This window comes from Arachis hypogaea, chromosome 5 (assembly GCF_003086295.3).
Source record: "Arachis hypogaea cultivar Tifrunner chromosome 5, arahy.Tifrunner.gnm2.J5K5, whole genome shotgun sequence".
NCBI classification, from domain to species: domain Eukaryota; kingdom Viridiplantae; phylum Streptophyta; class Magnoliopsida; order Fabales; family Fabaceae; genus Arachis; species Arachis hypogaea.
The window spans coordinates 115,052,910-115,067,772 of NC_092040.1; the positions used below are offsets into that span (position 1 = coordinate 115,052,910).

The 14,863-nt window shown below is 28.5% G+C and overlaps 2 protein-coding genes across 2 annotated transcripts; both read right to left on the bottom strand.

Annotated features, from left to right (window-relative positions):
* Positions 1–6,026: 6,026 nt before the first annotated feature.
* On the bottom strand, positions 6,027–8,743 carry LOC112803053 (uncharacterized oxidoreductase At4g09670). The gene is made up of 3 exons (XM_025846508.2): positions 8,104–8,743; positions 7,554–7,844; positions 6,027–6,860 (listed from the first exon to the last, which is right to left on the bottom strand). The coding sequence occupies exons 1-3, from the start codon at positions 8,278–8,280 to the stop codon at positions 6,240–6,242; spliced, it is 1,089 nt and encodes a 362-aa protein (XP_025702293.1). The 5' UTR covers positions 8,281–8,743; the 3' UTR covers positions 6,027–6,239.
* Positions 8,744–10,796: 2,053 nt separating this feature from the next.
* On the bottom strand, positions 10,797–13,099 carry LOC112803054 (protein NUCLEAR FUSION DEFECTIVE 4). The gene has a single exon (XM_025846509.3). It carries the CDS (start codon positions 12,799–12,801, stop codon positions 11,026–11,028), a length of 1,776 nt encoding a protein of 591 aa, XP_025702294.1. The 5' UTR covers positions 12,802–13,099; the 3' UTR covers positions 10,797–11,025.
* Between the last annotated feature and the right edge of the window lie 1,764 nt (positions 13,100–14,863).

A 14,863-nucleotide genomic window follows, 5' to 3' on the forward strand; every position in this document is an offset into this window, starting at 1 on the left:
GGATACTTCACTGAGTTGTTGTGTCTGTGTGTCGGACACATTTCGAATACGACACTTATCGACACTCGTTCGACACGCGTGTCTGCTGTATTCAACCGTGTCTTAATAAAAAATAAAAAAATTTCTTCGGACACGCCTGGACACACTTAAATATTATCACGTGTCAACGTGTCCAGTCTTATTCTGAACATATATTCTTAAAATAAATTTAGATATAGTATATATTATTATTTATTAAATCAAAAAAATATTTTAAATACTTGATATAATTAAAATAAGACATTAAAATAATTAAAACATTAAATTTATATTTTAATATCAACAAAATATCAAAATATCATTATGATTTATCTAAAAAATACTTTATATTTTATATGTATGCGTGTCCTCGTGTCATGTAAGATTTTAAAATTCGCGTGTCGGTGTGTCCCATGTCGTGTCGTGTCCCGTGTCCGTGTCAGTGTCCGTTAGGACTGGAAGTGAGCCGAGCTGAGTCGAGCTAGACTAAGCTCAAGCTTGGCTCACCAAAATTGAGATTGGCTCACGGCTTGGCTCATTAATAATCGAGCCTATTTCTTAAGCTCAAACTCGGCTCATCGAAAGCTCACAAGCTGGCTCAAATAATAGAAATATAAATACGAAATCTATAATTTTATATCAATAAATTATAACTTATATATTTTAAAAAATATTTAAAAGAACAATTTTATATATTGTTTATCTATCAATAAATATAAATTTTTTATTTATGTCCTACATTAAAATTATATGTAATAAATAAATATAGAATTTTAAATAATTAAAATCATTAATATATATAATTATATATTACTATTTCATATGTATATATATAATATTAAAAGTATAGACTATATATATATATATATATATATATATATATATATATATATAATCGAGTCAACTCACGAGCTAATGAGCTGAGCTTATCCAAGTTTAAGCTCGGCTCATTTAATTTATGAGCTCAATTCCAGACTTAAATTTGGCTCACCAACTAACGAGCTTAGCTTATCAAGCTATTAACGAACCAAACTCAAACTGACTCATGAAATGACTTGGCTCACTTCCAGCCCTAGTGTCCCTAGATCATAGTTAAACAGTGATTGTGTATGTTGATAAGTTACTACTCACTACTGAAAAATGGGACAAAGTAGCCGGCGGCTTTGCCATCACTACTCTTATTTTAACTTCGGTTTCTCTTGTTGTGAGTGATAAAAACATTTCAGTATAAAATGTCTTATAATTAAGATCAATTTGTCTTGATAAATTATTTATATTTGGGTTTGTCATGCTCATGCATATATGATGTGTTCAATAACCAGATGTTTTTGATAAGCTAAATAATTATGTAATAATTAATGTCATCCCCCAAAAATGGAAAAAGAATTTCAATACAATCTATCTCTTTTCTCCTTCGTCACAATTCACAACAAACCTAACATGAAAAAACTGAGATTACAACAGACTTAATCAATAATCACACCCCAAATTTCATATTAAAACCCTGTGGCTGCTGCAATAGTTGTGACTTGTGAACCATGAATTAAAAGCGAGTTTGGATTGCTAGACCAACTTAAATAAATTACTTTTTGATTCTAACGTACAAAAGTCTAAATAAAGATGCAAATCATATTTGCTGGTGGGTAGGCATAATAATAATGTATAAGGTATACTTTAATTTTTTCTCAAATTGAAATAAGATAAGGTGCCTTTCTGGAATCTGGAATAATATACAAATAAAGGAAAAGACAAGAAGATACTTACTCATTATGAGTGATACTCATACCCGCTGAATATGACAATTACTATATTGGCTATTGAGGCATGATTTGATCCTGAATTTGAGCAGGTAAATCTTAAGGCCATTGTTATAAATTGAAGCCTTAAGCTATCTGACCACATGTGTTTTCCTTCTAATTATGGTTAGCCACTTCTATATTTCGTGTTCCCAAATTTTCTTTTATCATATCACCGCTATTGACATTGAAATCTTGAATTGTGTGCTTTCATGTGACTCTACACTCTTAACAATAAAAGACTATTCGTAATAATGATTTTGTTGCATATTTCAGGATTTTGTGTTTTGTTGTAATTGTATCAGGCTGAGAAAAAAGGTAGTGTTTTCATTTTGTTGTAATTGTAATTTATTATTGGATAACAAATTTTTAAATAAAATTTTAATCTCCAACAGATTAATTTTTAGTCTATCTGACTAAAAAGTATCATGAAAAACAAAAAAAAAATCTAAAAAAAAAGAAAGCCTTTTGATTTAATAACTCAAGATTTTTTTTAATATTTATTCTCGTGTGTGAAGTGTGAACACTTCTAATACTTATGGGGTGGAACTTGTGACCTAACTTCTTCAGCTATCCTAACTAGAACTAGACTAACAATCTAATAGTCCTTTGAAGAAAAATGATATGCCTTAAAGATTTTGTTTTCCTAATAATAATAACAAAGAACACCAATAATGATAATTCACTAAAATAACAATAACAATGCCTTAATAACAGTTAATACAAATTAACTAAATACTTTTTAATAATAACAATAATAATACCAATAATAGGTAAAGGTTGTTCGAAAAAATATCCTATTTACCTCCAACCCATTTTATATTAGTAAAAATAATAATAATAACTAAAGAACATTTTACCCAATTTCGCTAATTACCTTTAACCCATTTAATAATTATAATAAGAGAAGTGTTAGGGCTAATAAATTTTATAATTTATAATTATTAATTAATTATTTTTAATATTTTTAATGATGTAAAATTTATCTAATAATATAAAATTATTTATTTTTTTAATAATTAAATATTAACTAAATTTTAACAAAAATACTGTTCTCTTAAACTTTTTTATATAATAATAACCTCACGGTAACCTTAGTTCCAAAAGACAACACTAATAACAAAGATAACATATGATCGTATCTAGCTAATAAGTTGCTTATAACAATAACAAATAAATATTCTCGTAACATACGTATGGATGTTTCCTCCGGTCTATATCTGAGAATTTGTCTTGGTAATAATAATATAGTTTTCTCATTTGCATGTCTAATATAGTATTTTTATATTTGTGATAATAGTAGAAGATTTTACACTCTATTGCTCTAAAGTCTAAACCTGTATATAAAATATAAGCATTCCATAATCCTGGATATTACTTGGTTTATTTGGTAATATTAGATTTTTCATAGATTAATTTCTACTTCATGGTAGGCTTACCATGTCCATCATATTTTTCTCTTCTCACATATACAAATAATAACTTAGTCTAAGATCTCCAAAAATATCAGATTTCAAATAGGCGACAACAATTACTACACATGATTTGCTCATAGCTTGACTACACTAAGCTCGACTTTTAAGTTTTTTTTTTTTTTTTTCACGATATTTCCCAACCCAACAAGTTAAAAACTAATACGTTGCGGATCTGAATTCTATTTAATGGTCTGTCACTGACCAATCGATTAATAATACTACTATTTGACCCAAAAAAACAAAGCTACGATCCAAAAAAATATTAATCCATCAAATATGGATTTGTCCCAAACCAATAGCTATGGCCCAAAATATCCAATTCTCATCCATATGTAAAAATCATAATTCTTCTATGAATATCCTATCAAATTAAATATTTTTTAATTTTTTATTTTTATAGGTTTTTTAAATATCAAAAAGTCTTGGAAAATATTTCCACCATCATTCAAAACTAACATGAAAGCACGTTCAATACCTTCACAGTTAAGAGTGGCAAAGCCGCCGGTCCGTCCCACTTAGGATTGTATTATGAACGGACGGGCTAGTTTGTTTTATTTTATGATAAATTGGCAGGTTGGTGGGTTAGTGCGTTTAACTTTTTTTCTTTAAATAAAATTTATTAAAATTAATTAAAAAATAAAATATAAATAAAAAATATTTAAATTATGATATAATTTTTTATTTTTTTTTAATTTTAACTTTAATAAAATTGTTTAAAATAATATTTGTTAATAAAATCATTTTTATTTTAAAAAATAACTAACATAATTTAAATCTATACACGAAATCGTAAAATAAAATAAATAAAGTTAATAAATAAAAAATTAAAAATAAAAATAAAAAATATTTAAAAATTATGTAATTATTAATTTTATAATAATAATCACTCTTTTATTTAACAAACAAATAAAAATAAAAATCTTCGACCTGGCCCGCCCCACCCTGTTAAAACCCGCCAACTTAACAGTGCGGTTTTTTGTGAATTTTTTTTAATTTGACGGACTCTAAATTCTAGTCCGACCCATCTTGTGTGTGCTTGGATTATAAAATTGATTTTGTAAAATTGATTTTGATGAAAAGTAAGTTTGGATTAACGTAATTTATGTTTGGCAATCTTTATATCAAAATTGATTATAGTAAAATAAACGTTGTTTGAATTATAATACTCAAAATCACTTTTAGATGAAAAATTATTAAAAAAGACATCAATTTAAATAATTTTTTTATATACATGCAAAATCAGAACACTATCAAAAATAATATAAAAAATATATATCATATAAATACAATAAAAAAATAAAAATTTAAAAGAGAGTACTATAAATTTTATAATATCAGACAAAAAAATATTCTATAATTTTCTAGTATTGTCAATATTCTTTAATTTAGTATTATTTTGGATTATAAATTTTCATTATTTATGGCTCTATTGTTAGATATAATTAATTTTTTATTTATTTTATCCTTTTTTTATAGGATCATAATTTATATTATACAAATTTTTGATAATAAATGTAGTATTTAATAATTACAATTACAAATTGTACAAAGTCAGAATAAAAAAAATTAATACAAAACAAAATTAGAGTACATCAAAGAATAGAAAAAATTATAATAAAAATTTCATAAAACCAACAACATATATCATATGAACAAAAAAAATTAAATAAAATTCATATGAATAAAAAATTTTATACACAACATAAATACAATGCAGTAAAGGATAGAAAAAAGAAAAATTCATATGAAAGAAAAAATAATAATAATATCATAAAAATTAATAAAATACCTGAAAAATTAGAACACTATAAAAAATAAAAAAGTCAACAATATTTGTCATATGAATAAAAAAATACAATAAAATAAATAAAAAATTATATGAACAAAGCCAAACAAAAATTAAAAAAAAAATTCATAAAAAATATACATATAAAAAATAATATAATAAATAATAAAAAAACTCATATAAAAACATACTACACAAATAATATAAAAATATTTACCATATAAATAAAAAATATAAATAAAAATACAATAAAAATTATAAAAATTGAAATATAAAAATGTGTACTAAAAATAATAAAAAAATTAAAATATTCAATTTGCTAGTGATTAAAATAAATCTAAATGATTTTGATGAAAAAAATTAGAACAAAAAATTGTGAAAAGGTAATAAGAACTACAAAGAATTACTGTGAAGTTAATAGTTATTGGTATCATTTTTGTAGAAGAAAATGATGGGTAGAGTTGATAAAAGAAATAAAGTTTTTACCTAATATTCTAAGGGTAATAATAGTAACCATAAATGTAAAATGTAGAAGCTACAAATTTTAACTTCTCCTGAACGTACGTTCAGTAACAGAATCAATTATGCGTTCACAAAATTGCCAAACATTAAAGTAAAATTTTCAAAAAGTTCAACAGACTTCTCTCCTCTTCAACGTATTTGCTAAATACACCTCTTTTGTAACGAACCTATTCGTCGAAAAATCCAACTCGTTTTGCCACAAATCACTTTAACCTGTTATTCTTAAGCCCAAAATATCTTATAATTTGTTTTAAGTACGTCTCAAAACAAATATTTTCTCTCATAAATATAAAATATATTCACTGAATATTTCGATTCAATCTCAAATTTAAAATTAACTGAAAAAATTCACTCATGCAAGATTTTTCATATATATTATCTATGATCATTATTCCATAATAGCTAGAAATTCTTTTTACAGGAAGAACAAAAAACCAAAACAAGTCAACATACATCATTATTTTCACATAGAAAGGTCAACAACATAACTGTGATGATATTGCCACGTAGCTGAATATAGTGCCAGACGGCTAAGAACAAAACCCCTGATGAAATTGAAAAGTTAACAACATAATTATTGAGACATTAATTAACTTATCTAATATACGACACCACCACTTCAATCAAATAAATTAACTAAAGTTAACCCTTAATTTCAACAGGCTCAAGGCCATTGTCAATTGAAGTCTTCACAGCATCTATCACCAATTGTGTTTTCCTACTAATTATTGGCCACGTGTCCTCCGGTTTTGAGTTATTGTACTTAATTGCCCCTACCAAGCGTGCAAATTCCTTCACCATATGTACCTCTTGAGGGAGATCATTGTAAACTACATGATCACTTGGATTTGGAGCCCAACCTAAAGAAAGTTCCAGCCAATTAGAGTTTGAGCTTGTTGAAAACCTGGCCTCTTTCTCTTGATTAGGGATAATATAATCATGAACGCGCAATGACCCTTTTGTCCCCATTACAATAATATCCATAGACACATTCGTAAAAAAGGAACAATAGAATGTTGCTACTTTGTCATCTTCCCAAGATAGAGAAGCAGCACAAGCTAGAATGACACCGGCATCATTGTATGTGGGTTTGTGCAATGCTCTTGCTGATTTAGGTAACTCATAATTTGAAGCCCATAAAATTGCTCTCACACAATACCAACCAGTGTCACCAAGTGCTCCAAGAGCATCAAGTTCTGGCTTCACACGAATATCATTCTCTAGAAAATAAGGAGTAACAGCATAGGTAGAAGTTGCATGTACCTGTTATTAATTTGTTGATGTGTTACAAACAAATGATAAAAAAAAAATTGTATAATTGGTAAAGTTTAAAAGACTCCTTCAAATATCTTAGTATGCATCGTACCAAGATGGGACATATTAGTATCTTACCATATTTTGTATAAACCTAAAGAGTTAGAAGTTAAAAAATTTAAAGATTTAATATTGTATATAATAAAGTAATATATTTTTGTATAAATACTTTTATAAAATTTAAAAAAAAATTGATTTTTGTCAACTTAAAATTTAAATAAAAAACCAACCAATTCTTTAGGCTTTTATACTAAATTGGATAAATCAGATAATCAGTTTTCTATTAAACAAATTAAATTGATGAATAAGGTAATTCGATCCAATAATAATAATAATAATAATAATTGTTACCGACAATACGTAATATAATATGCACTCGTTAATTACAGTATATGCAAATCAAATTCTTTTTAACTAAATCCAAATATTTATGTTATTTCATAATACTGTATTATAGTATTATGCAGTGATGAGCTGCTTTCATCTTTTTCTTTATAGATGTAAAATGAAAAAAAAAAAGAGAGAGAGAGAGAGAGAAAAAAGTACTAATGGTGCGATATGATTATCAATAATCAATAAAAACTATGTATCGTCCCAGGAAATTAATGTTATATATTTATGAATAATAATGATCATATATACCGATTGAAGGCGTCCAAACTGTTGAGGATCTGAGAGGAAGTGAAACATTTGAGTGGTCCTAGGGTGGTGCATCCACATGGTAGCATCCATGTATTGCAAACCGTTGGATTCACACGCCTCCAAAATCTTGTGAAGATCATGAACGTTGAGAGCCACAGGCTTCTCAAGCAGCAAGTGCTTCTTCTTCTGAGCAGCAAGCACAGCCCACTGCACGTGCAAGCTTGTTGGAAGTGGCACGTACACAGCATCAACTTCAGGGTCTTCTATAACACCTTCGTATGATCCATAAACCTTTTATGCCACAACATGTTTCAAAAATTAAAGTCATCATCATTAATTAATTGTAATAATCTCAAACAAATTCTAAATTAATATATTTGTTACTATAGTTTATATCATAGAGTGGGTATCTGATTAATAAAAAAGAATTAGAATTTATTTTATTTAATATTTATTAATTATTATTACAACGATTAATGAAATATTTTAAGCTTATTAAAATTGTTTTTATGTGGATATATATATATGTAGACATATTAAGAGTTAAGACCTTAGCATGGGGTGGGAAGCCGTTGGAGGCAGCGAACTTGGTGGCCTTGTCAAGAGAGCGGCTTCCGACGGCGTAGAGGGTGGCGTTGGGGGAGAGAGTTATGGCCCTTGACACCTTCCTTGCGACCTCAGCACACCCAAGTATCCCAAATCGTATTGGTGCTGCTTCTTCTGCCATGGTTGGATTTGGAGGAGGAGTAGTGTTAGTAATAAAGAATTCGCATATTTTATAATTTATAATTATTAATTAATTATTATTAATATTTTTAATAAAGTTATATTATATGTATATTAAAATTAGCCACTAAAATTAATTATCAGTATAAAATATATAATAAAATATAAATATATATTAAAAATATATTAAATCACACATGTATTTATATATAAATATAGGTAAAAATTTAGGTGCAATTAACTTTACGTAAAATTGATAACTGAGAACTATTAAATGATTTGAATAATTTTATTAAATTTTTATCTAATGAATCTCAGTTATCAATTTTACATAAAGTTAACTGCACTTGAATTTTTATCATAAATATATTGGTAGCTGATTTTAAAACTGATTTTGATGTATAAATAATATTTTTGTTTTTAATAATGCGAAAAACAAGTGTATGTTGTAATCCAATAATTGTGAGAAATGAACTAAAAGTGAGTTTGGATTATTGAGAGCTGTAGAAAAGGACTGTTGTTAATTGTTACACCAAATGAACTGCTTTTTAGTTCTAACGTACAAAAGTCTAAAGATGCAAATTATATTTGCTGGTGGGTAGGCATAATAATAACGTATAAGATATACTTTAATTTCTCCTCAAATTGAAATAAGACAAGGTGCCTTTCCGGAATATACAAATAAAGGAAAAGACAATAAGATAGATAGATACTCATTATGACTCATACCCCCTCAATATGACAATTACTATTGACTATTGAGGCATGATTTGATCCTGAATTTGAGAAGCTAATTCTTAACTCAAGGCCATTGTTGTAAATTGATGCCTTAAGCTCTTAACCGATCATATAGGACCATACGTGTTTTCTTTCTAATTATGGTTGGCCACTTGTCCTCACAAGACCTTTCTATATATATATTCTATATTTTTGTTTTCTCTGTTCCCAAATTTTCCCTTATCATGTCACCGCTATTGACATTGAAATCTTGAATTGTGTACTTTCATGTGACTCGACAGTTTAAGAATAAAATATCATTGGTAATTGTCTCATATGCATGTCTAATATAGTAATTTTATATTTGTGATAATAGAGGATTTTACACTCTACTACTCTAAAGTCTAAACCTGTGTATAAAATATAAGCATTCCAATATTCCATAATCATGGATATAACCTGGTTTGGTATAAGATTTTTCATCGATTAATCTCTACTTGATGTTGGGCTTACGAGGCCCATCCTGTTTTTCTCTTCTCAATGATACCAATAGACAATAGTAACTTAGTTTAAGATGTCCAAACACACAAAACACTTGATTATTGGTATTTATGACGATAAAGAAATGTTTTCTTGAAAAAAAGAGAAAGAGGTGGGCCAGAAGAATGAATCGAACAGTTAAAGTTTCATATTTTCATTGAATAAGTCATATGATCATCCCGTTTCAATATAAAAAAAAAGTCATACTTTTGAAAAATTTTTGTGGAAATAATTAATACTAAAATATTATCAATATACTAAAAATTAATTATCATATTGTATATAAATATATATAATTTAGCTAATTTTAATATATATTTTATATAAGTAGTTGATAGTTTTAGGTTTTTCCGAAATTCTGTGTTGGGAACCACATGTAGGCAATAATTTTAAAGTTAATTGTGATACAAGCTTATATATAGATTCAAATTTAGCGGGATTTGGATGTATTATTAGAGATTCTAAGGGAGATTGGATCTCAGGCTGCTCTAGAAGTATTCCTTCTTGGTCTATAATCAGATGTGAATTATTTGATACTTGGAGGGGGCTGGTTTTAGCTTGGGATTGCGGTTTGAGGGATATTATATGTGAAACGGATTGCCTTGACATTCTGCCCATTATGCATGAGCTTACAAGTGGGTATTCATCTGAAGTAACAGATTTGGTTCACAAGATTCAGGAGCTTTTATCTCGTCCTTGGCTTGTTCACGTTGAATGGGTGTCCCGAGAAGCAAATAGAGCTGCGGATTGAATGGCTAAATATGGGGCCAAGAGTAACTCTAATCATGTTATTTGGTTTGAGCCTTGTGTTGATTTCCAACAAATCATCCGCTCGGATTTATGATAGTTTTTGCTTTGTTTCTTTCCTTGTTTAAACACAATAAATATATATATATATATATATATATATATATATATATATATATAAGTAGTTGATATTTTTTGTACACGCAGCATCATTACAATTTATAACATAAAAAAATGCGTTTAATGGACACGCTGAAATTTATTGAGTTGTTGATTGACGTAACTTTACAAAAAGAAAATGTAAAAGAAAAATTTGGTCGAGCACATACTATATGATTAACAAAATTTATTTTTTTTACCAACAAAAATATTTTTATACTAAATCTTAAATATTAATAGTGTAAAAATAAAGTATTAACTTAAAATATTAGCTAACATTAATAAAAAATACTAGTCCTAACATTTTTCTTTTAACAAACATGCACTAAATACAAAAATCATATAGAAATTATATATGTTAGAAACTAGTATGTAAAATTTACTTAGATGAAATCATAGACTTGTAACATTACAGCTTACAAGAACTTCCAATCATTCCAATCATATAAAATAATTTGCTTAGATGAAATCAAAGACTCGTAACATTATAGAAACATGAACATATATATCCTAGAATAGCTTATAGCTATCAATCTGAAATTCATTTTATTCAATATTCTTACCAAAGATCACAGATCCATCCTCAATTTGCAGCAGGTTCTACAACAATCTTGTTTTGAGACATGGGCATTTCAGTTTCAGCAGTATTGATAGTAGATGAATCTTCTTCTCTAAACTTCTTATATAAGTCACCTTTGTATAACTCCCTAGTCCTATACACCAAAATCAGTGACACAAGTGCTCCAAATAAACACACAGCAGTGATTATAATGAATGCTAACTTGTAACATTCAGCACCATTGCAATTCAACTCTTCATTTGGATTTCTCTTTAGTCCCATTGCTGCCATTTGCCTTAGACCTTCTTTGTCATAAAAGTGCCCAGCAACCCTCACACTAAGCAAATATGACCCAATTGGACTTACTATTGACCCAACATTATACAATGTTGAGTAATATTTAAGTCCAAAAAGTTCAGAAATTATTGAGAAAAGTATTGGCCAATTTGCACCAAAGCAGAACCCAATAACAATAGATGCTACATAGAGACCATTTGGGACATTAAATGCAATTAAGAGGTGACCAACACAAGACAACAAAAGTATTGATGTTAACATGAAAGGCCTAGGGATCTTGAATTTTGTTATGACAAATTCTGAGACCACACCTTGCACAATTTTACCTAGGTAGATCCAAATTGCCATAAGGGAAACAAATGTTGTTATGCTATGTGGGGAATATCCTAATGATGTTCCAATTTGACTCAAGTTATTCACAACTGTGAGGTTGCCACCTAGACCACATATAGTAGCAAAGAACAAAATCAGCATGTCAAGATTGAAAATTGCTTGAAGTATTGTGTGATCTTCACCTCTGTTTGGTGCCTTGAACATGTCTTTCCAACAAGACCCTGATGATGATGGTTGTGCAGGCTTGGTCACTTCTTTAGGCTTCTCTGTAGTTATGATATTCAAAGGCTTTGGATTTGGAAGATCTTCACAATTCAATTGTTGTTGGTGTTTTTTGGCCTTCCAAATTCTGTGTTCTTCCTGAACAACAACACCAAGTGGAAGAAAAACAAGCAAGAGAAGCATCACAGTGGTGGTAGCATAATATTCACTCTGAGTGAAAGAGAAACATTTTTCAACTATGATTACAATCATGAGGAACACTGCAAGGACTAGTGACATGTAAAGGAAGTTATAGAAAGCCTTGGAATCATTCTTCTGTTGAATACCCTTATGGTGCCTAATGAATGGTAGAAAAAGAAAAGCTGTAGCAGTTGGTAGCCATGCCATGAGTAAAAGAAGAGATTTTGTGTCACTTCCATAGAAAGCATAGTACAATTGAGTGATAATTGCAGCACTCAAACCAAGGTAGCCACTTAGAAGGCCTATAACAATACCTCTAACACCAGGGAAATTCTTAACACTTGTGACAAGTGCACCAGTGTTTGTTGAACAATGTGAATTTGCTCCAATGAAAATGTACAAACACATGGTCCAAACCTGTGGCTTTGCAATCTTTTTGCTGACAGCAAGCCATACAATGAAGTATCCAAAGAAATTGAGGACACCACCAATTGTTAAGACAACATAAGGAGGTGTGATTTCATTGATTAGGCCAGAGAGAATGCCTATGTTGGAGCCTAAGTCCTTGAAAAAGCTTAAGAGATTCAGAGTAGATTGGTCATATCCCAATGATGATTTGATTTCTCTGGAGTAGAGGCTGAACATGTAGCTTGCTCCTGAAACCGACATGATCATGAATGATGAGAAAACCATGAACCATCTTCCTGTGAACACTTGGACTGCAAAATCTTTGCTTCTTGCACCACCATTTTCACCTGACAACATCATCTTTCTTTTCTCTTCTCTGATCTTAGGTGCTTTTTTCTTTGTAATTGTGAAGGGTATAGTACTAATAACTAAAGCTGTGAAGGGTATAGTACTATATAGTGTGTGCTTTTAGGCTTTTAGTTTTTGTGGTGGGAACAAAGAGAGTGAGTGATAGTTTGCATCTGTATTTATGTGTAATTTTAATTTGTTTGAAGGAAAGGTGCAACATCTAAAGTATGCTGCTACCCCAGAATTTTCTTTCCCTTATTACTTCAATTATCATCTTAATTAATGAGTGATTGATCATGTTGCTGATGTAGAAACCTTTTACCAATATTGTGTAGTAAGACAGACTTTAAGTTAAATCTTGTCCCCTCCATATCAAAGAAAAAGTCACAATGTATGTGCTAACTTATCTTTTTTTTTTTTTTCTATTTCTCTTAGTATATCTGTATATTCTTAATATCTTAAGTACTTCTTAATTTTTGATATTATCATATTATATACATGCTTTATAATATAATATTTTACCAGTCTGTCTTCGTTTTATTTTTTTATTTTTTATTTTCCGTTCCAATCCCTTTAAGCGAGCTAAAAGGTGTTCTCTATTACAAGGTTTTTTTTTTAATGAATAAAATAAAGCTTAGCTTATTCCTAGGAAGATACTTTATAACATATAATATATACTATCTACCAAAAATTCTCAGAATATAAAATAACTGATAATAGTTATTTCTCCATGAAACATAGTGGTATAATTAAAAACAAATTTAATGCCATCAAATAATAACATAAAAAAACATAAACCAACCATATCTTATAGTCTATTTTATATATTTTATTCTCTATTCTATCTACCTCTACTAAAACTTTTTTTGCAATGAAAACTTTTCGAATAGACATATATCTAAAAGAAACTTCTATACAAAATGTTAGAATTTGAATCCTTAACTAAATGTTGAAATAAGATAACTCATCAATTAATTAAGACCAACTGTATTAGGGAAATGCCATTTTTTAATTTTCATGCACTTTGTCTGGATAAAATTGTTCTAAGAAACAGTAGTGTAGTTGATAACAAACTATGGCCGAGTTAGGATAACCAATTTAATTAAGTTCTTTTAAGTTCTTTTTGATAAAATAATTTAAATAATAAATAATTTTATTAAAAGTAATTTATAAATAAGTTATTTTGTGTTTAAATTTTTAACTCTAAAAGTGCTTATTTTATAGAAATGTGATAAAAAATAAAAATATTATAAGAGAAGTCATTTTTTGTAATTTCTCTATAAACTCTTAAATAATTTCTTAGAAAATTACAATTTGATTTTAAAAATTATACATTAATACTACTACTTTTCATAAATCAAAAGTTAAAAAAAATTACTTCTAAATTTCCATACGGGCCCTATATATATATGGTTGGGTGGCCCTGTTGAGGGGACCTCAAGTCTTAAGTGCGCCATTGAAACAATATGAGATTTGAGATATCATAGATATATTTACATAGAATTATACTCATATATATCCACCACGGTATATGGTTCTCTTGCAGCCACGATGAGCGCAGAAACTCATACCTTAAAAAACAATACATCATCATATTTATCTTATTATAATTTTCAATTTATTAAATAGTTCATGATCAGTGCCAATTTCTTTTCAGAGTCAAACATATACTACCAAAAAAAAAAATTCTTGAGTGCAGTAAATGCATATTCATGAGAACGACCAGAACCAAGCTTTAGTCCACGAACGAATACGATCAGTGTCATCAACATTCAACAACACGTTATTTGACAAAAAATAGAAAAAAAGTAAGGGTTTTTTTTTCTCAGCTAGCATAGTCAAGTAGTCAACATAGCGACTCTAGTTATATATATGTATCCATATATATTCGGTGGCTTTTAAAATATTTTTATGTTTGGATTTACGTTTCAACCTAAATATATAGACATGATAAAAGATGGAATATTCCACGTATGTTCACGTGGAGATTTATTCTTATGTTCTTGTTTCTTTGTGTCATGCACACACTCATAGGAATGTTTATGTTTTGTCTCCAGTGATGCGCACTGCTCAT